Source organism: Ranitomeya variabilis, chromosome 2 (assembly GCF_051348905.1).
Source record: "Ranitomeya variabilis isolate aRanVar5 chromosome 2, aRanVar5.hap1, whole genome shotgun sequence".
Lineage (NCBI taxonomy): Eukaryota > Metazoa > Chordata > Amphibia > Anura > Dendrobatidae > Ranitomeya > Ranitomeya variabilis.
Window position 1 is genome coordinate 780,946,663 of NC_135233.1, and position 21,678 is coordinate 780,968,340.

Here is a 21,678-nt window from a genome sequence, read left to right on the forward strand (position 1 = left end):
TCATCGTCGCTGTTTGTCTTGTGGTATATGTGTAGCATGTACACATATTGAATACACTGACTGGTTTTAATGATTCTATGTGATCTAAACAGTTCAATATTCAACATAAAACCTCATGCAAAACTAAAGCGGTTACATATTATGCTAGATGCCCCTCCTCAAAAATGTACGTAGTTTTTACTATTCGGCAATTCAAAATTAGAGTCTGCCAACATGTCAATGGAATCGATGCAGCAAAAGATGTAGATGACAAATATAGACTTAAAGGGAATCTGTCACCCCATTTTTGGCCTATAAGCTGTGGCCACCGCCAGCAGGGGCTTATCTTATTCTGTAATGCTGTAGATAAGCCCCCAATGTAACCTGAAAGATAAGAAAAACAAGTTAGATTATACTCACCCAGGGGTGGTCCCGGTACAGTCCGATGGGCGTTGCGGCGTCCGGCGCCTCCCATCTTCATACGATGACGTCCTCTTCTTTGCTTCCTGTCGCGGTGCCTGCACAGGCGTACTTTGTCTGCCCTGTTGAGGGCAGAGCAAAATACTGCTGTGCGCAGGCACCAGGAAAGGTCAGAGAGGCCTGGCACCTGCGCACTGCAGGCGGATTGCGATTCTTCCTGCGCCTATTGCAGGCACATACAGTTAGGTCCATATATATTTGGACAGAGACAACATTTTTCTAATTTTGGTTATAGACATTACCACAATAAATTTTAAACAAAACAATTCAGATGCAGTTGAAGTTCAGACATTCAGCTTTCATTTGAGGGTATCCACATTAAAATTGGATGAAGGGTTTAGGAGTTACAGCTCCTTAACATGTGCCACCCTGAATTTTAAAGGGACCAAAAGTAATTGGACAGATTAAATAATTTTAAATAAAATGTTCATTTCTAGTACTTGGTTGAAAGTCCTTTGTTGGCAATGACTGCCTGAAATCTTGAACTCATGGACATCACCAGACCCTGTGTTTCCTCCTTTTTGATGCTCTGCCAGGCCTTCACTGCGGTGGTTTTCAGTTGCTGTTTGTTTGTGGGCCTTTCTGTCTGAAGTTTAGTCTTTAACGAGTGAAATGCATGCTCAATTGGGTTGAGATCAGGTGACTGACTTGGCCATTCAAGAATATTCCACTTCTTTGCTTTAATAAACTCCTGGGTCGCTTTGGCTTTATGTTTTTGGTCATTGTCCATCTGTAGCATGAAATGACGACAATCAGTTTTGCTGCATTTGGCTGGAAATGAGCACAAAGTTTGTCTCTGAATACCTCAGAATTCATTCAGCTGCTTCTGTCCTGTGTCACATCATCAATAAACACTAGTGACCCAGTGCCACTGGCAGCCATGCATGCCCAAGCCATCACACTGCCTCTGCCGTGTTTTACAGATGATGTGGTAAGCTTTGGATCATGAGCTCTACCACGCCTTCACCATACTTTTCTCTTTCCATAATTCTGGTAGAGGTTGATCTTGGTTTCATCTGTCCAAAGAATGTTCTTCCAGGACTGTGCTGGCTTTTTTAGATGTTTTTTAGCAAAGTCCAGTCTAGCCTTTTTATTCTTGATGCTTATGAGTTGCTTGCACCAGGCAGTGAACCCTCTGTATTTACTTTCATGCAGTCTTCTCTTTATGGCGGATTTGGATATTGATACGCCTACCTCCTGGAGAGTGTTGTTCACTTGGTTGGCTGTTGTGAAGGGGTTTCTCTTCACCATGGAGATTATTCTGCGATCATCCACCACTGTTGTCTTCCGTGGGTGCCCCGGTCTTTTTGCATTGATGAGTTCACCAGTGCTTTCTTTCTTTCTTTCTCAGGATGTATGAAACTGTAGATTTTGCCACTCCTAATATTGTAGCAATTTCTCGGATGGGTTTTTTCTGTTTTCGCAGCTTAAGGATGGCGTGTTTCACCTGAATGGAGAGCTCCTTTGACAGCATGTTTACTTCACAGCAAAACCTTCCAAATGCAAGCACCACACCTGAAATCAACTCCAGGCCTTTTATCTGCTTAATTGAGAATGACATAACGAAGGGATTGCCCACACCTGTCCATGAAATAGCCTTGGAGTCAATTGTCCAATTACTTTAGGTCCTTTTAAAAACAGGGTGGCACATGTTAAGGAGCTGAAACTCCTAAACCCTTCATCAAATTTTAATGTGGATACTCTCAAATGAAAGCTGAAAGTCTGAACTTCAACTGCTTTCTGAATTATTTTGTTTAAAATTCATTGTGGTAATGTCTATAACCAAAATTAGAAAAATGTTGTCTCTGTCCAAATATATATGGACCTAACTGTATCAGCTGTTCAAAACAGCTGACATGTCCTGGCTTTGATGAGGGCTCACCGCCGTAGCCCACATCAAAGCGGGGTTCTGCCATCGGGTGTACTATTCCAATGGCAAAAAGGGGTTAAACTCTATCATAATTGTGATTCATCATTTTAAAGTGAGGGTTATCGATAGAACTGTTCAATATATGAGGCGGTAACATCAGCAAAAAATTGGCACACTGGGAATCTAAGTGGATATGGACGTTTAATAATGTACGTTACCTAGGACTCAACAAAAATATTTGCTTCGCCTCATTTCTCTGACCACCTTCGTCATCCCTGATACATTTGCATAATTTTATTATTTTTAGTGTGTGCAGTCTGTTAACTTCTTTATATTTTTGTAGTCATTTGTAGTATATCCATGGAACAAATCCACTTGCTGACTATGTTTGGATATCACATGTACTCGATACCTATTCTAGTAAACGCAGTATTCTGGAATCCTCCAATGTCTGTGAAGTGACTTAATAGCATTGCTATTCTTTCAAAGCATTAGTCTGACTAACCATGTTCAGATATTTTTCTTTTATGTTGCATTCTTTTTACTGAGATTATGTAATTCTGAATTTATTTCTATGATTTGCCATACTATATATTGTCACCCATTCTCATTGAAGCAGTCAATGACCAGACGCAGACATCTTTAGTAATTCCCTATTTTTGTATTTTCTGAACACTGTACATCACAATGTTATTATTGTTATGATTGTTATGGTGCATTTATTTTTTTTACTAACCTATATACCAGATTACTATTATATAGATTTGCAATTATGGTATTCTTATGCATTCTATTTGTCATATTTTCACTTTTTATCATTTATTTTTTTATCTTTTCATGTGTCAATTTTTCCTGGTCACATGATCATGCACATTTATATTTGACTTAATCACCATACACCATTATTTACTTATTTTATTGTTTCGACCATCCCTTTATTTGTATGTCCCCCATTTTTTTAGTTCTTGATCAATAAAACAGTTTTTGGCAACATTTGTCTTACTGACTGTATAAAGTTATTTTTGTTGACCATTTGTATTTCTTTTGCTAATACAGTGGGGCAAAAAAGTATTTAGTCAGTCAGCAATAGTGCAAGTTCCACCACTTAAAAAGATGAGAGGCGTCTGTAATTTACATCATAGGTAGACCTCAACTATGGGAGACAAACTGAGAAAAAAAATCCAGAAAATCACATTGTCTGGTTTTTTTATCATTTTATTTGCATTTTATGGTGGAAAATAAGTATTTGGTCAGAAACAAACAATCAAGATTTCAGGCTCTCACAGACCTGTAACTTCTTCTTTAAGAGTCTCCTCTTTCCTCCACTCATTACCTGTAGTAATGGCACCTGTTTAAACTTGTTATCAGTATAAAAAGACACCTGTGCACACCCTCAAACAGTCTGACTCCAAACTCCACTATGGTGAAGACCAAAGAGCTGTCAAAGGACACCAGAAACAAAATTGTAGCCCTGCACCAGGCTGGGAAGACTGAATCTGCAATAGCCAACCAGCTTGGAGTGAAGAAATCAACAGTGGGAGCAATAATTAGAAAATGGAAGACATACAAGACCACTGATAATCTCCCTCGATCTGGGGCTCCACGCAAAATCTCACCCCGTAGGGTCAGAATGATCACAAGAACGGTGAGCAAAAATCCCAGAACCACGCGGGGGGACCTAGTGAATGAACTGCAGAGAGCTGGGACCAATGTAACAAGGCCTACCATAAGTAACACACTACGCCACCATGGACTCAGATCCTGCAGTGCCAGACGTGTCCCACTGCTTAAGCCAGTACATGTCCAGGCCCGTCTGAAGTTTGCTAGAGAGCATTTGGATGATCCAGAGGAGTTTTGGGAGAATGTCCTATGGTCTGATGAAACCAAACTGGAACTGTTTGGTAGAAACACAACTTGTCGTGTTTGGAGGAAAAAGAATACTGAGTTGCATCCATCAAACACCATACCTACTGTAAAGCATGGTGGTGGAAACATCATGCTTTGGGGCTGTTTCTCTGCAAAGGGGCCAGGACGACTGATCCGGGTACATGAAAGAATGAATGGGGCCATGTATCGTGAGATTTTGAGTGCAAACCTCCTTCCATCAGCAAGGGCATTGAAGTTGAAACGTGGCTGGGTCTTTCAACATGACAATGATCCAAAGCACACCGCCAGGGCAACGAAGGAGTGGCTTCGTAAGAAGCATTTCAAGGTCCTGGAATGGCCTAGCCAGTCTCCAGATCTCAACACTATAGAAAACCTTTGGAGGGAGTTGAAAGTCCGTGTTGCCAAGCGAAAAGCCAAAAACATCACTGCTCTAGAGGAGATCTGCATGGAGGAATGGGCCAAAATACCAACAACAGTGTGTGGCAAACTTGAAGACTTACAGAAAACGTTTGACCTCTGTCATTGCCAACAAAAGCTATATTACAAAGTATTGAGATGAAATTTTGTTTCTGACCAAATACTTATTTTCCACCATAAAATGCAAATAAAATGATAAAAAAACAGACAATGTGATTTTCTGGATTTTTTTTTTTCTCAGTTTGTCTCCCATAGTTGAGGTCTACCTATGATGTAAATTACAGACGCCTCATCTTTTTAAGTGGTGGAACTTGCACTATTGCTGACTGACTAAATACTTTTTTGCCCCACTGTATGTCTTTTGGCCAAAATCCATTTGTCACTTGCATATATCTTCATTGTTCCTCATATACAGTTATTTGTACATTTACAAGCTCATATTTATGTGCATATATATTTTGTCAACTCATTGATATATCTTTCTTTTCTTTTAGCATCAGCGGAAAAATAAAAAAGTTATAGCTCTCAGCAGGGCCGTATTTAGAGTTTGTGCTGCCTCCCCATTGGTATGACTAAGGGCTCATACTCACATGCAAGAAACTCGGATGAGTGTCGCATGTCAATACCCGGCACTGAGATCGGAGCTTGTGGCCGCATAGCAGTACATGCTCCGCTCCTGAGTGCCGGGTATTGATGTGCGACACTCATCCGAGAATCTCGCATGTGAGTATGAGCCGTAATGCAGACACTGTCGGCAGTGACTTAGGCTACTTTCACATCAGCGATTTTTGCCATTCAGGGCACACATACATGCAGATCCGCACACATACATGCAGATCCGCACACACACATACAGCTACACACACAGTTACGCACACACATAGCTCCGCACACACACAGCTCTGCGCACACACACACATACAGCTCCGCTGCCCGCACACACACACACACACATACAGCTCTGCACACACACAGCTCCTTACACACATACAGCTCTGCGCGCACGCACACACATACAGCTCCGCTGCCCGCACACACACACACACATACATACAGCCCCACACACATACAGCTCCGCACACACAGCACCGCACAGACACACATACATACAGTTCTGCACACACACACACACACACACACACACACACATACGATACAGCCACACACACACACCAGAACTGGCAATGTTTGCTCCCAGGACCCAGATAGAGTAAGTGGGGGTGTATTATACCCCACCCCCACCACTCACTCTCTGGGTCTGTCTGCCGGGAGCAAACATCAAACATTAAGGGCTGCTGACTGTGTTTTCATGGCCCCTCTAGCCTCAGGCACTACAGGCAGAAATGAGGCTGAGGAATGTGAGGGAAGGGGTGAGGACCGTGAGGTGAGTCACAGACAGGGCAGTGCAGCAGGCAGCGCACGGGCAGGAGCCAGGAGGGAGATCATTACAGACAGAGACAGTGTACACTACTTACTGTGTATGTACTGCTCTACTGTCTGTGAGTCCTCCAGGCCAGCAATGTGAATCCAGGACACGACCCAGGGTCAGGACACAGGGCGCCTCCGCTCCACCTCAGCAGTCAGTCACAGTCACATTCCGGCCGGGCACCAGTGAGGCTGTGAGCAGGGGCATCACTGTGTTTCAGCAGGGGGAGTAGGGAGAGTCGGCACCAGCACCACGTGTTCTGGCTGCCGCTCTGACGCCCCGTCTTCAGGAAGGGACGCACAGCCAGAGCCAGGACTAGTGTAAAAAAAAAAAATCAAACAAAACCTTGCTCAGGTGCCGCCCCCCCCGCTTGTTACCGCCCGATGCACGTGACCTCAAGTGCCTAGTGGCTCTCAGAATAAAGCGATGCAAAAATAATTATTTTTTCTATAAAATAGTTTTTATTGTGTAAAAGCATCAAAGCATAAAAAATGATATCAATATGGTATCGTTGTAATCGTACTGACCAGAAGAATAAAGTTGCCTTATCAATTTTACAATACAAGGAACGGAATAAAAAAAATTGCTGTTTTTTGTTTAAGCTGCCTCCCAAAAATCAGAATAGAAAGCGATCAAAAAATGTTTTGTGCCTGAAAATGATGCCAACAAAAACATCAACTCATCCCCCAAAAAACAAGCTCTCACATGACTGTCAGCATAAATATGAAAAAATTATATCTCTTAAAATATGGAGATGCAAAAACTTGTTTTTGCAAAAAAAAGCGTCTTTTAGTGTGTGACAGCAGCCAAACGTAAAAAAATATAAATCTGGTATCACTTTAATTGCACCAACCTGAAGAATAAAGTCGTCTAATTGCTTATACCGCAAAATAAATAAACCAATTCTTCACCGACTATGGATTTGTTAATTCTGCCTCCTAAAGATTGCAGTAAGGCTTGGCTTACATTTATCCTGCGCTCTACACTCAGCGCTTACACCAATGTTTCCATGTAAGTGTCTGAAATATGTGACATAGAACACAGGACATAGTGCGCGGGCACATGCACAGTAATGCAAATTTGAGGTGACAGGTTCCCTTTAAAGTTTCATTTGAGGTTTCCGGGCCTCGCAGCTGCCAGGAGAGACCCGGTGGCTTTGAACTCTGGTAAAACGTTACCTGAGTTCAAGACACCAGGTCTCTTGATATCTCCAGTGCCGGACTGTTGAATGCCGGAGTGTTGAGTGCTGGACTCGCGGCCGTTCATCCATCCAGCACTGGAACTTGCAAAGCAAGAGAAACGGCTGCTATGAACCCAGGTGACCTTACTGTTCTTGTTGACAATTGAAAAAGTAATTGAAAAAAAAGAACGTGTGGGGGTTCCCTGTAACTTTCATAATCAGCAGAGGTAAAGAGATAATATTCATAAAGGTTCCCAGGCTATTAATATGAGCTCACAGCTTTATCCTTTCTTAGTTAATAAAATGGGAGATTCCCCCTAAAAAAAAAAAAGATGTAGGGTCCCTGTGTATTTAATAACCAGGAAAGGATAGGCAGACACCTGCGGGTTGATACCTGTGGGATATTGGCCCCTCCAAGATTAAAAACATTAGCTCTCAGGTGCCCCAGAAATGGTGCATCCGTAAGATGCGCCAAATCTGGTACTTAGCCTCCCTCTTCCCACTTTCCCTTTGGTTGAAAGTGGGATGATAGTTGGGGGGTTGATATCACCTTTGTATTGTCAGGTGGCATCAAGCACAGATGCTTCAAATTAAATCTGAAAACCCACCTCTTCAAAGAAGCTTACAGCCTGTAATGACCACACAGCCACCTCAACACCATTGGAGCTACTGCAACCCTCGGCCTACTGTCTCCTTCCCCATAATCCTGTAGAATGTAAGCCCGCAAGGGCAGGGTCCTCTTCCCTCTGTACCAGTCTGTCATTGTTAGTTTGTTTACTGTAAGTGATATTTGTATTTTGATGTAACCCTTTCTCATGTACAGCACCATGGAATTAATGGTGCTATGTAAATAAATAATAGTAATAATAATAATGTTTGTAATGAATATGTATCTATAATACACACCCATTACTAACTCCATAGTCATATTTTATATATAAAAAAAAAAATACACAGAGAATAAAGTCCTTTAGTTGAAAGAATTACATCTGTGGGCTTCTATTTTTAGGTGGGGGACAATATTCATGGCCCCTTACCAGCCTGAGAATAACAGCCCCCAGCTATCAAAAAAAACAGGAACCCTCTATTCTTGATAACCAGCCTTGTTGACAGCGAAGGGTTGCAGTCCCTGTTAGGTTTGCCTGGCTAGTTATCAAAAATACAGGGGACCCCACGTCTATTTTTTTTTTGTTCAATTATTTGTTTATAGTACAATTTGTGGGTCAATTGATGCCACTTTTCCTGATGTCTGCCAACAATTTTAGCTGTTTTAACAGCTTTTTGGTCCCACTGAAGGTTGTTGTTTGGTTTTGCCTCCCATTGAAGTGGGGTTCAGGTATGTTCAGCAAACTAAGGGACGTTCGTAGATCCAAACCGAACCTTGAAAGGTTTGCTCATCTCTAGTTATAACCACATAAAATAACACTGATCAGAATTGTAAAATTTGGCCTGGTTATGAAGGTGAAAACATGCTTGGGAGGTGAAGGGGTTAAAATAGAAATTATGATGCTAAATAATATGACATAATTTCTGCAATATATTGAAAAGTACTTACTCTTGGTGTGGAGCTCCTGTCTTAGCCAACAAGGTCAAAACAAAAAACATAAAAATAACAAAGACAGCTAGACCGACCCAGAATCCAATCACAATAGAATCTGTAAAGAGAAATAAAGTAAAGTACCGGTAAATGTAAAGTCCAAAACAATTGATTTTATATTTTAATGTATGTATGTGGTTCTACAACATCAACTGGCCATACATGTTTTTCATAGATCTGTTAAATCTATTCAAAGTTAGTACACAAATAACCAAAATGTTCAGTTTTTTAATGTCCCATTTTTCAATGGCTTTTGGACATTTGAGGTTTTGAGACATTTTTGGGAAAATATGGTTACTATAAGAACAGTCACTGGATTATGCTTACTTCAGCATATACGTCTCTTGTGAGAAAAGCACAATTTAGGGCTGTGTTCACATGTTCCGGTCAAACTGTGGCTCAGAACCGCAGCAGCTTAGTGCCGCTATGGTTTTTCCACTGTTTGCCTGCACAATCACATAATATTGCAGGGAAACAAGCTGTCTCACCTGTAATACCTCATGGCCAATCGTAATGGACCCACCATTTTGTAGTGTTTCCCAGCCAGATGAAATTATTGCTGTGGCTGTCCTTCCTCTGTTACACCAGAAACACACTAGTGTATCATATCCGATTTGAGAACATCGGATGAGATATGCTAATGACACTTGGCTCCTGCTCTATGCTCTGATCCTCTTGCATGAAAGGATCTCAGAACAGGTACAGAGGAGACAGAGAAAGCAAATTCTTCATCTCCTTTTGTTGGCGGCGTCCTCGGGAATCACACTGCATTTGGGTGATATCCAAGTGCAGTGCGATGTTTCACAAACATCCATAGACATATATGCAATCCGATTCATGGATGTAATCACAGCATGCAGCAATTGTTTTCGCATGCCGACAACAATAGATTTTTCATATTGGTTCATTTTGATCACTGTGATAGACCCTATCACAGTGATCAAAATAAAAAAAAGTAAACTAAACCCCTTTTTATCAAAATAATAAAATAGAAAAATGTATTTTTTTTCCATTAGAGTTAGGGTTGGGGATAGAGTTAGGGTTAAATCTAGGGCTGGGCTAGGGTTAGAGCTAAAGTTGGGGCTAGGGTTAGAGCTAGGATTAGGGTTGAGGCTACGGTTATTGTTTGGGATAGGGTTGGGGTTAGAGCTAGGGTTAGAGTTAGGGCTAGGGTTAAGGTTGGGGATAGAGTTAGGGTTAAGGCTAGGGTTGGGGTTAGGGTTGGGATTAGGGGTGTTTTGGGGTTAGGGCTGTGTTAGGGTTAGGGTTTCTTGTATGTGGAAAATACAAACATCTGAGAGAGGCCTTATGCCATAGTGAAGCAGCATAATCTGTGATGGAAGTTGAGGAGGCTACACAGCAATGAAGAAGGACTTACCATGGTGATGAAGAAAGGCTTAACCCCTTTACAACCTTGGACATATAGGTACGTCCAAAGTTGCCTCCCTCCCTATGATACAGACTCCGGCGATTTACCCCCAACTTTTCCAGCACGTCAGCTGTGGAAACCCCTGTGGTTGTCATTGCCGAACTGCTAAGAGTGCTGCCATGCGGACGGAGCTCATAGCATATGATCATTTTTGCTGCACACAGTCGGACTGAAGCCCTGCTTTCTGTAGCATAAGGCTGCTTTCACACTAGCGTCGGCCCGGGGCCGTCGCTATGCGTCGGCCTGACATGCCGACGCGCGTTGTGAAAATAATGCCCGACGTGTGCAGTGGAAGCAGTCTTACAACGCTTCCGCTGCCCCATTGTAAGGTCCAGGGAGGAGGGGGCGGAGTTTCGGCCGCGCCTGCGCGGTCGAAAATGGCGGACACGACGAGCAAAAAAACGTTACATGTACCTTTTTTTCTGCCGACGGTCCGCCAAAACACAACGCAATCGTGGCACGACGGTTGCGACGTGTGGCCATACGTTGCAATGCGTCGCTAATGTTAGTCTATGGGGAAAAAATGCATCCTGCAGACAACTTTGCAGGATGCGTTTTTTCTCCTAAACGACGCATTGCGACGTACAGCCAACAACGCTAGTGTGAAAGTAGCCTAAGCGATCATATTTTTGCAACTTTTAGTCTCCCACAGAGACTATTGAAGGCAGTGAAAAGTAGAAAAAGTTTTCAAAAATATCAAAAAATATATAAAATCACCCCCCTTTTGCCCCATTCAAAATAAAACAATTAAAAAATTACACATATTTGATATTGCCGCATTCAGAATCTCTCAATCTATCAATATGTAAGAAGACTTAATCTGATCGGTAAACGGCATAACAAAAAATAAAAAACACCAGAATTACTTTTTTTGTCACTGCAACATGGCATTAGAATGCAACAACGAGCGATCAAAAGATTGTATCTACATCAAAATGGTATCAATCTTGGCGTGCAAAAATTAAGCCCTCACACAGCCGCAGATCACAAAAAATGGAGACGCTACGGGTCTCAGAAAATGGTGAATTTTTTTTTTTTTTTTTTTACAAACTTTAGATTTTTTTCACTACTTAAATAGAAAAGAACATGTTTGGTATCTACGAACTCCTAATGACCTGGAGAATCATAATGGCAGGTCAGTTTTAGCATTTAAACAAGGTAAAAACAATGTGTAGAATTGCACTTTTTTTGCAATTTCACCACACTTTGATTTTTTTTCCTGTTTTCCAGTACACTCTATGGTAAAACAAATGGTGTCGTTTAAAAGTACAACTCGTCATTAGTGATGACGAGCAGCATGATTTGCGGCTACTAGACAGCTTGATTACATGTGGGGATTCCCTAGCAACCAGGCAACCCCCACATGTACTCAGCCTGGCTACTAGCAGTAAATCATTCAGCTGCCGTGATGAAAACTAAATCTCCGAACACTAACAAATACTCGGAGGTCACCCGAGCAATGAGTACACTCGCTCATCACTACTCGTCATGCAAAAAAACAAGCCCTCACATGGCCATAGTGACGTAAAAATAAAAATAGTTATGGCTCTGGGAAGAAGGGGAGAAAAAAACAAAAGCGTGAAAATGGAAAAACCCAAGGGGAACAAGAGGTTAACAATGATTTAGGATGAAGTTACATGGTGACGTGTTACGCAACAGCAACTCTCAGACAAGTTACCCTGTAGTGTTGTTGAAGGGAGCTGGGTTGTCTGTCCTTGTAGGGCGTACTTACATAGTGCTGTGAATGTTTTCTGAGCTAGTAGTATAGGTGTTACCAATAGGCTGTAAGCTGGCATGGGAAACAACATGTGTCTGTATGACGGGCACATTATACAAGCATTACCCATATGCATTTCTAAATTTCAAATGCTAAGCAGCCATCCCCCATGGATGATTTGTGTTCGAGTTATTCATCAGTATTTTGTACCTGTGCTGCCTCTGCCCGCTGTATCTTGCAGTGCATTTGTGTTGTGACTAGGTATTGGAGTGTGCAGCTGTTTTTTTTTTGTGTGTTTTTGGTTTGGTATACTTGTAAAATATATTCTCCAGTGGGACGACAGCACTTCATATTAGCAAACAAACAACATTGTTTTCAAATAGGAAAACCATGTTGCCGTTTATACCGCTGCGTTTTTTCTAACTTGCTTTACAAATCTGCTTTAATAAGTGACATGTAAAGCAATTTCTGCAGTTTGTGGCGGCATGAAGGGTAACCTAACTGGTGCTAATGTTTAGGTGACAAGTGGCACATCTGTGACACCACAGATTCTGGAGCCAATACCCTTTTTTTGTTTGTTTTATGTTTGCAGGTGAATATTATGCTAATGACCCTTGGTCCAGCTCTGCTGCGAGCAGCAGCCGAGTGTAATACTACTGTGCTCCGATTCTCTCACGACAGTATCACAGCATAGGTGCTGAGGAGACGGAGAAAGTAATTTCTTAATTTCTCCATATCCTCCATTACCTATCTCGGTGTGTCTCGGACTGCAATTGGGTGATATCCGAGTGCAGTCTGATGTTTCACTCCCACTCATAGACTTGTATTGGTGTGAGTAAGCTGAGATTACGGCAAATTGGAATGAGAAAATAAAAACAGATCTGAGCTGCCCCATAGAATAACACTGGGCAGAGTGCTATGCCTCGCACTCAGCCGTGTTACACGGTAGTGTGACTCCGGCCTTAGTTTGGAGTCCTTTATTGTGGTACAATAACATAACATAAATCCCACTCTACTGATACCACATTTCTCTGATCTGTGCTTCTGAATTACTGTTTTTTTATTATAGCACCAATTATAGTAGCAACCAACTGTAATATATAAAAGGATAATATCTCTTTTACAACTTATTAATGATGACTGTTGCTAGTACAGTACGGGTATTTAGCAAATACAAGAACATTGAGAATAAAATGGAGACTCATCCATAATGTGGAAAAAAAAGTCAGTTTGTTGCTATTGGCTACAGAATTTTTATTACATGTAGTTCACATAGTCCATGCTCCAAGCAGAACATCTTGATGCTAAAATAAGCTAAATATAAGCATATTAACCCCTTAAGCCCCAAAGGGTGGTTTGCACGTTAATGACCGGGCCAATTTTTACAATTCTGACCACTGTCCCTTTATGAGGTTATAACTCTGGAACGCTTCAACGGATCTTGGCGATTCAGACATTGTTTTCTCGTGAGATACTGTACTTCATGTTAGTGGTAAAATTTATTCGATATAACTTGTGTTTATTTGTGAAAAAAATGGAAATTTGGCAAAAATTTTGAAAATGTCACAATTTTCCAACTTTGAATTTTTATGCCCTTAAATCACAGAGTTATGTCACGCAAAATACTTAATAAGTAACATTTGCCACATGTCTACTTTACATCAGCACAATTTTGGAACCAACATTTTTTTTTTGTTAGGGAGTTATAAGGGTTAAAAGTTGACCAGCAATTTCTCATTTTTACACCACCATTTTTTTTAGGGACCACATCTCATTTGAAGTCATTTTGAGGGGTCTATATGATAGAAAATAACCAAGTGTGACACCATTCTAAAAACTGCACCCCTCAAGATGCTCAAAACCACATTCAAGAAGTTTATTAACCCTTCAGGTGTTTCACAGGAATTTTTGGAATGTTTAAATAAAAATGAACATTTAACTTTTTTTCACACAAAATTTATTTCAGCTCCAATTTGTTTTATTTTACCAAGGGTAACAGGAGAAAATGGACCCCAAAAGATGTTGTACAATTTGTCCTGAGTACGCCGATACCCCATATGTGGGGGTAAACCACTTTTTGGGCACATGACAGAGCTCGGAAGCGAAGGAGCGCCATTTGACTTTTCAATGCAAAATTGACTGGAATTGAGATGGGACGCCATGTTGCGTTTGGAGAGCCCCTGATATGCCTAAACATTGAAACCCCCCACAAGTGACACCATTTTTGAAAGTAGACCCCTTAAGGAACTTATCTAGATGTGTGGTGAGCACTTTGACCCACCAAGTGCTTCACAGAAGTTTATAATGCAGACCCGTAAAAATAAAAAATCATATTTTTTCACAAAAATGATCTTTTCGCCCCCAATTTTTTATTTTCCGAAGGGTAAGAGAAGAAATTGGACCCCAAAAATTGTTGTGCAATTTGTCCTGAGTACTCTGATACCCCATATGTGGGTGTAAACCATTGTTTGGGTGCATGGCAGAGCTCGGAAGGGAAGGAGCGCCATTTGACTTTTCAATGCAAAATTGACTGGAATTGAGATGGGACGCCATGTTGCGTTTGGAGAGCCCCTGATGTGCCTAAACATTGAAACCCCCCACAAGTGACACCATTTTGGAAAGTAGACCCCTTAAGGAACTTATCTAGATGTGTGGTGAGCACTTTGACCCAACAAGTGCTTCACAGAAGTTTATAATGCAGAGCCGTAAAAATAAAAAATCATATTTTTTCACAAAAACGATCTTTTCGCCCCCAATTTTTTATTTTCCCAAGGGTAAGAGAAGAAATTAGACCACAAAAGTTGTTGCTCAATTTGTCCTGAGTACAACGATACCCCATATGTGGGGGTAAACCACTGTTTGGGCGCATAGCAGAGCTCGGAAGGGAAGGAGCGCCATTTGACTTTTCAATGCAAAATTGACTGGAATTGAGATGGGACACCATGTCGCGTTTGGAGAGCCCCTGATGTGCCTAAACATTAAAAACCCCCACAAGTGACACCATTTTGGAAAGTAGACCCCCTAAGGAACTTATCTTGATGTGTTTTGAGAGCTTTGAACCCCCAAGTGTTTCACTACAGTTTATAACGCAGAGCCGTGAAACTAAAAATGCTTTTTTTTTTCAGAAAAATGATTTTTTTAGCCCCCAGTTTTATATTTTCACAAGGGTAACAGGATAAATTGGACCCCAAAAGTTGTTGTCCAATTTGTCCTGAGTACGCTGATACCCCATATGTGGGGGGGAACCACTGTTTGGGCGCATGGCAGAGCTCGGAAAGGAAGGAGCGCCATTTGGAATGCAGACTTAGATGGATTGGTCTGCAGGCGTCATGTTGCATTTGCAGAGCCCCTGATGTACCCAAACAGTATAAACCCCCCATAAGTGACCCCATATTGGAAACTAGACCTCCCAAGGAACTTATCTAGATGTGTTGTGAGAACTTTGAACCCCCAAGTGTTTCACTACAGTTTACAACGCAGTGCTGTGAAAATAAAAAATCCTTTTTTTCCCACAAAAATGATTTTTAGCCCCCCAAATTTTTATTTTCCCAGAGATAACAAGAGAACTTGGACCCCAAAATTTGTTGTCCAATTTGTCCCGAGTACGCTGATGCCCCATATGTTGGGGTAAACCCCTGTTTGGGCGCACGGGAGAGCTCGGAAGGGAAGGAGCACTGTTTTACTTTTTCAACCCAGAATTGTCTGGAATTGAGATCGGACGCCATGTCGCGTTTGGAGAGCCCCTGATGTGCCTAAACAGTGGAAACTCCCCAATTCTACCTGAAACTAATCCAAACACACCCCTAGCCCTAATCCCAACTGTAACCCTAACCACACCCCTAACCCTGACACACCCCTAATTCTAATCTCAACCCTAATCCCAACCGTAAATGTAATCCAAACCCTAACCCTAACTTTATCCCCAACCCTAACTTTATCCCCAACCCTAACTTTAGCCCCAACCCTATCCCTAACTTTAGCCCCACCCTAACTGTAGCTCCAACCCTAGCCCCAACCCTAACCCTAGCCCTAACCCTAACCCTAGCCCTAACCCTAGCCCTAACCCTAACCCTAGCCCTAACCCTAGCCCTAACCCTAGCCCTAACCTTAGCCCTAACCCTAGCCCTAACCCTAACCCTAACCCTAGCCCTAACCCTAGCCCTAATGGGAAAATGGAAATAAATACATTTTTTTAATTTTATTATTTTTCCCTAACTAAGGGGGTGATGAAGGGGGGTTTGATTTACTTTTATAGCGTTTTTTATATCGGATTTTTATGATTGGCAGCTGTCACACACTAAAAGACGCTTTTTATAGCAAAAAAGTTTTTGCGTCTCCATATTTTGAGACCTATAATTTTTCCGTATTTTGGTCCACAGAGTCATGTGAGGTCTTGTTTTTTGCGGGATGAGTTGACGTTATTATTGGTAACATTTTCGGACATGTGACAGTTTTTGATCATTTTTTATTCCGATTTTTGTGAGGCAGAATGTCCAAAAACCAGCTATTCATGAATTTCTTTTGGGGGAGGCGTTTATACCGTTCCACGTTTGGTAAAATTGATAAAGCAGTTTTATTCGTCGGGTCAGTACGATTACAGCGATATCTCATTTATATCATTTTTTTATGTTTTGGCGCTTTTATACGATAAAAACTATTTTATAGAAAAAATAATTATTTTGGCATCGCTTTATTCTGAGGACTATAACTTTTTTATTTTTTTGGTTATGATGCTATATGGTGGCTCGTTTTTTGTGGGACAAGATGACGTTTTCAGCGGTACCGTGGTTATTTATATCCATCTTTTTGATCGCGTGTTATTTCACTTTTTGTTCGGCAGTATGATAATAAAGCGTTGTTTTTTGGCTTGTTTTTTTTCTTTTTTCTTACGGTGTTCACTGAAGGGGTTAACTAGTGGGACAGTTTTATAGGTTGGGTCATTACGGACGCGGCGATACTAACTATGTGTACTTTTATTGTTTTTTTTTTTTTTTTAGATAAAGAAATGTATTTATGGGAATAATATATTTTTTTTTCTTCTTTATTTAGGAATTTTTTTTTAACTTTTTTTTTACACATGTGGAAATTTTTTTTTTAACTTTTTTACTTTGTCCCAGGGGGGGACATCACAGATCGCCGATCTGATAGTGTGCACAGCACTCTATCAGATCGGCGCTCTCACTCACATCGCTGCAGGCTGCAGCTTTCATCTGCAGCCTGCTCCGGACCCGGAAGTACTCCCTGCAGGACCCGGATGCAGCCCCGCGGCCATTTTGGATCCGGGGCCTGCAGGGAGGAGACGCTCGGTACAAGGTGAGTACATTCCCTTGTACCGATCGTCTCAGGGAAGCCCGCAGGGAGCCCCCTCCCTGCGCGATGCTTCCCTGTACCTTCGGTACACCGCGATCATGTTTGATCGCGGTGTTCCGGGGGGTTAATGTGCTGGGGGGCGGTCCGTGACCGCTCCTGGCACATAGTGCCGGATGTCAGCTGCGATAGGCAGCTGACACCCGGCCGCGATCGGCCGCGCTCCCCCCGTGAGCGCGGCCGATCGGCTATGACGTACTATCCCGTCACTGGGAATTAAGTCCCAGGTCACCTTGACGGGATAGTACGTCATATGGGATTAAGGGGTTAAGGATGATTTTTATTTGTAGAAGAGAGATTCAGAAAGATCTTTAGAAAGTGAGAAAATATGTGAAAAAAAAACTTGTATTGACCTAGCCTTCCCTTTACAAGTTAATGAAATTCAAGGGAAAAGAAAGTGGTCACTGGGGAGCGATGAGAGGGTCACAGTTAAAATTGAAAGCAAAGGGTCCACCGCAGCTCCAGCCGTTAACCTTCTAGGAGGATACAAAATGCAGTAAAGAATAGTAATAACGGTCCTAGGAGCGCTGGAAATGAGACCAAAACAAGGATTTTAGTGTTGAACCACAGCGCATTTCAACGGTTAAACCGTCTTCATCAGGTGGAAGTTTTACAAGTTAATGAGCACAAAGGGATTCTCCAGGAATAGGAAACAAAAATGAATAAAGAAAATGGATTGAATCATTTTCTGAATATCTCTAATTAGCACATGTCTTAAGGGTTTCTTCAATACATTTACAGAGTTCAAACCCGAAATGTGTAGGAAAATGTTCTTGCAGTGAAAATTCCCATTTAATACTGCTGATGATACTAAGGGCGATGAGGTAAGAGGATGTTCACACTGCTGTTCACCCTGTAGATCTACAAGAGCTGTCAGGGGTGCTGAGGTAAGAAGAGGCTGCTCATACTGCTCTACGCCATGTCTGATCTAATACTGGAGATGCCAGTGGTTGAAGTAAAAAGAGACCGCTCACACTGCTGTCCACCTTGTCTGATCTAACACTGGAGATATCGAGGGTGCTGAGTAAGGCCAGTGTCACACTTGCGAGTACAATGCGAGAAACTCGCGCATCAATACCCGGCTCTGCCGCTGGCACTTGGGACCGGAATGTGCGGCTGCATGTATTTCTATGCATCTGAATGCTCCGGTCCCGAGTGCCGGGTATTGATGCGAGAGACTCATGCGAGTTTCTCGCATTGCACTCGCAAGTGTGACCCCGGCCTAAAGAAGAGTCTACCCACAGTACTGTCAACTCTCTGTCTGATCTAGTACTAGAGATACCAGGATTGCTGAAGTAAGAGACTACCGATACTACAGTCCACCATGACTTTCTAATCTAATACTGAATATAACAGGATTGCTGAGGTAGGTAAGAAGAGGCAGCCCACACTATGGTCCACCATGACTTTCTAATCTAACACTGGAGATACAAGGGTTGCTAAGGTAAGAAAATGCTTCTCACATTGGTGTCGACAATGACTTTATCTAGTACTGGAGTGCTGAGGTAAGAGGCTGCTCACACTGCTGTTTACCCTGTCTGAATGCTGAGTTGTTGTTGTGACTTGGAGATAACCTATACTTTGTGCTGTTTAGTTTTATCCAGGCCACAACTGTTCAACATTCAGAATGGCACAGTAGATAGAAGTATGAGCAGCCTCTTCTTACAGTATCTTCTGTTTTAAATCCGAATATTTAATGGGCGTATATCTTCCCACACATGGCGTGACAAGGTAGAGTTTTGACTAAACATGCTTCTTGGCACCTATGGTAACATTCTAGGACAGGTCAGTGTAACAGGACAGCAGTCATTTTATTTTTCTTTGCTGATAGCCTCCTTAGACAAATTTGGTTATGTAATTAACACCTTCCTGACATTCACATTGTATTTACAGCACTTGTCGGGTGCAGATGTATGGAGTGAGATCAGGAGCTGAGCTGTGTTACACAGCCGGCATCTGCCTGTAACAGTAGTGATCAGAACTAAACAGCTAAGATTGCTGCTATCAACCCCTTAAATACCACTAATAATCTCTGACAGCAAAATGGGCTAGGTTCCCACAATGAGCATTTGCTGTGCTTTTGATGCTGGGTATTTTGCTGTGGCACAAAAACACAGCAATTTACAGCTCCAGCAAAGTGGATGTCATTTATAGGAATTTCAGGCCCACTTTGCTCTTTTCTACTCAGTGTAAAGTGACCTGCAGAGCGATTCAAATTTGATCGATCGCAGCATTTAGCAGGCATGCAGAGGGAGAAAGCCCCCTCTGCTGTCCGGTCGGTGCCCCCACGATGGTATCACGAGGGACCGATCATTGATTTGGTCACCCGATGTCGTCGTGAGCTAGCAAACTTGGTGCACCACACTTATAGCATGGTGCAGCAAGTCTGTTTGTCGGTGCAGTGCTGACAGTTTGTGAAGCATAACAAAGTTCACCCTTTGCTATGCTTTACAAGCGATCCGACTGCAAAAAGTGAAAGTCCCATAGTGGGAAAAGTAAAAAAAGTGAAAAGAATCTTATAAAAATATATATTAAAAAAATCCCCAAATAATAATAAAATATATAGACTGTATATATGCTGTACCCATGCAAAACTATCTCACTAGTTAACCCCTTCAGTGAACAGCACAAAAAATAAATAAAAAAACGAAGCTTCATCATTATACCGGCGAACAAAAAGTTGAATAAAACATGATCCAAAAGATGAATGTAAATCAATATGGTATCTCTGAAAGCGACATCCTGTCCCACAAAAATCAAGAGACTATTCAGTTCCATCAGCGTAATAATAAAAAAGCTATAGCTTTCACAATAAAGCGATGCAAAAATATATATTTAAAAAAAATGATTTTTATTGTGTAAAAGCGCCAAAATATAAAAAAACTATATAAATGTGGTATCGCTGTAATCGTACTGACCTGACGAATAAAGCTGCCTTATCAATTTTACCACACGCAGAACAACATAAAAAATCAGAATAGAAAGTGATAAAAAAAAGTCATATGTCCAAAAATAATACCAATAAAAACATCAACTTGTCCTGCAAAAAAACAAGCCATAACAGGACTCTGTGGGCCAAAATAAGGAAAAATTATAGCTACCAAAATATAGTGATGCAACAGCTAGTTCTGGCAAAAAAGTGTCATTTAGTGTGTGACAGCAGCCAAACAAAAAAAATATATAAATCTGGTATTGCTGTAATCACACAATCCCGAAGAATAGTCACCTAATCACTAAGGAACAGCGTAAAAAATTAATAAAACCAATTCTTCACCTGCTATTGATTTGTTCATTCTGCCTCTCAAAGATCACAGCTATAATTATAATTTATCATTCACCCTGGGTTTCTGGGTAAATTTCTGAAATATTTGATTCAGATGGAACCCTCGGCGGAAGATTCCCTATAATGAGACAGATGGAGACACTGTGAATGCAGTCTGGCCTGTGATCTGGCAGTGTCTATCATTTTAGGCATGCATAAAAGCGCAGTCCTCAACAGTTTTATGTACTTCTGAAAAAAAAGGACATCACTGAACAGAGGTAACTCTACTGCCTCATTATAGTGAATAGATCCTTCAGGGGTTTCATCTGAATCACTTCACTCGGAGATTTTGATGGGAACCCCAAAGTAAGTACTCAGCATAGAACACAGGTGATGTGATCCGAAACATGTAAAATATTCCCAATAAAAGCTTCAATTCACAAAAAAGTCCACAATCAGGTCTGTCATCTGTACTGGTCACTACAACGGCAGTTTGCGATTTTCACTCAGCAATATCCACTGCTGCTTGTTTCTGGAAAACACTCATAGTGAAAATTATCACTACACCTGTAGATAAATTCCCAAAGGGATATAATTTCCAAAATTGGGTCACTTGAGGGAGGATTCTGCTGTTCTAGCACTTAGGGGCTCTATACATGGAGTCCGCAAACTATTCTAGGAAAATCTGCATTCCATCCCTTCAGCGCCTCGCCATGTGGCTAAGCAGTACTGTGCAGCCATGGAGGTTGTTGGGGGTTTTCACTGTTTAGGCACATCAGGGGCTCTCCAAATGTGAAATGTTACCTGCAGACCATTCCATCAAAGTATGAATTCTAAAACCGCACTCCTTCCTTTCTGACCTCTGCTGTGCCCCCAAACAGTAGTTTTTCCCCACATACTCAGGAGAAATTGAACAACAAATTTTGGGGTCCATTTTCTCAGGTGGATGCTCAGGCAGCGCAGGGCTGCGTATATAACAAAAAGGCCATGGCCCGGTCCTTTAAGGCAGGAGATCGGGTGTTGGTTTTGGTGCTCACAACTAGGGTTGAGCGACTTTTGCTTTTTTA

At 41.7% G+C, this 21,678-nt stretch overlaps 1 protein-coding gene across 1 annotated transcript in view; it reads right to left on the reverse strand.

The window, feature by feature from the left end:
• MRAP2 (melanocortin 2 receptor accessory protein 2) overlaps nt 1-21,678 on the reverse strand; it is a 185,802-nt gene that overhangs the window by 73,938 nt on the left and 90,186 nt on the right. Inside the window, exon 3 of the mRNA XM_077289800.1 lies at nt 8,795-8,894. Within this exon, the coding sequence (XP_077145915.1) occupies nt 8,795-8,894 (100 nt within the window). The remainder of the gene's footprint in view (nt 1-8,794; nt 8,895-21,678) is intronic.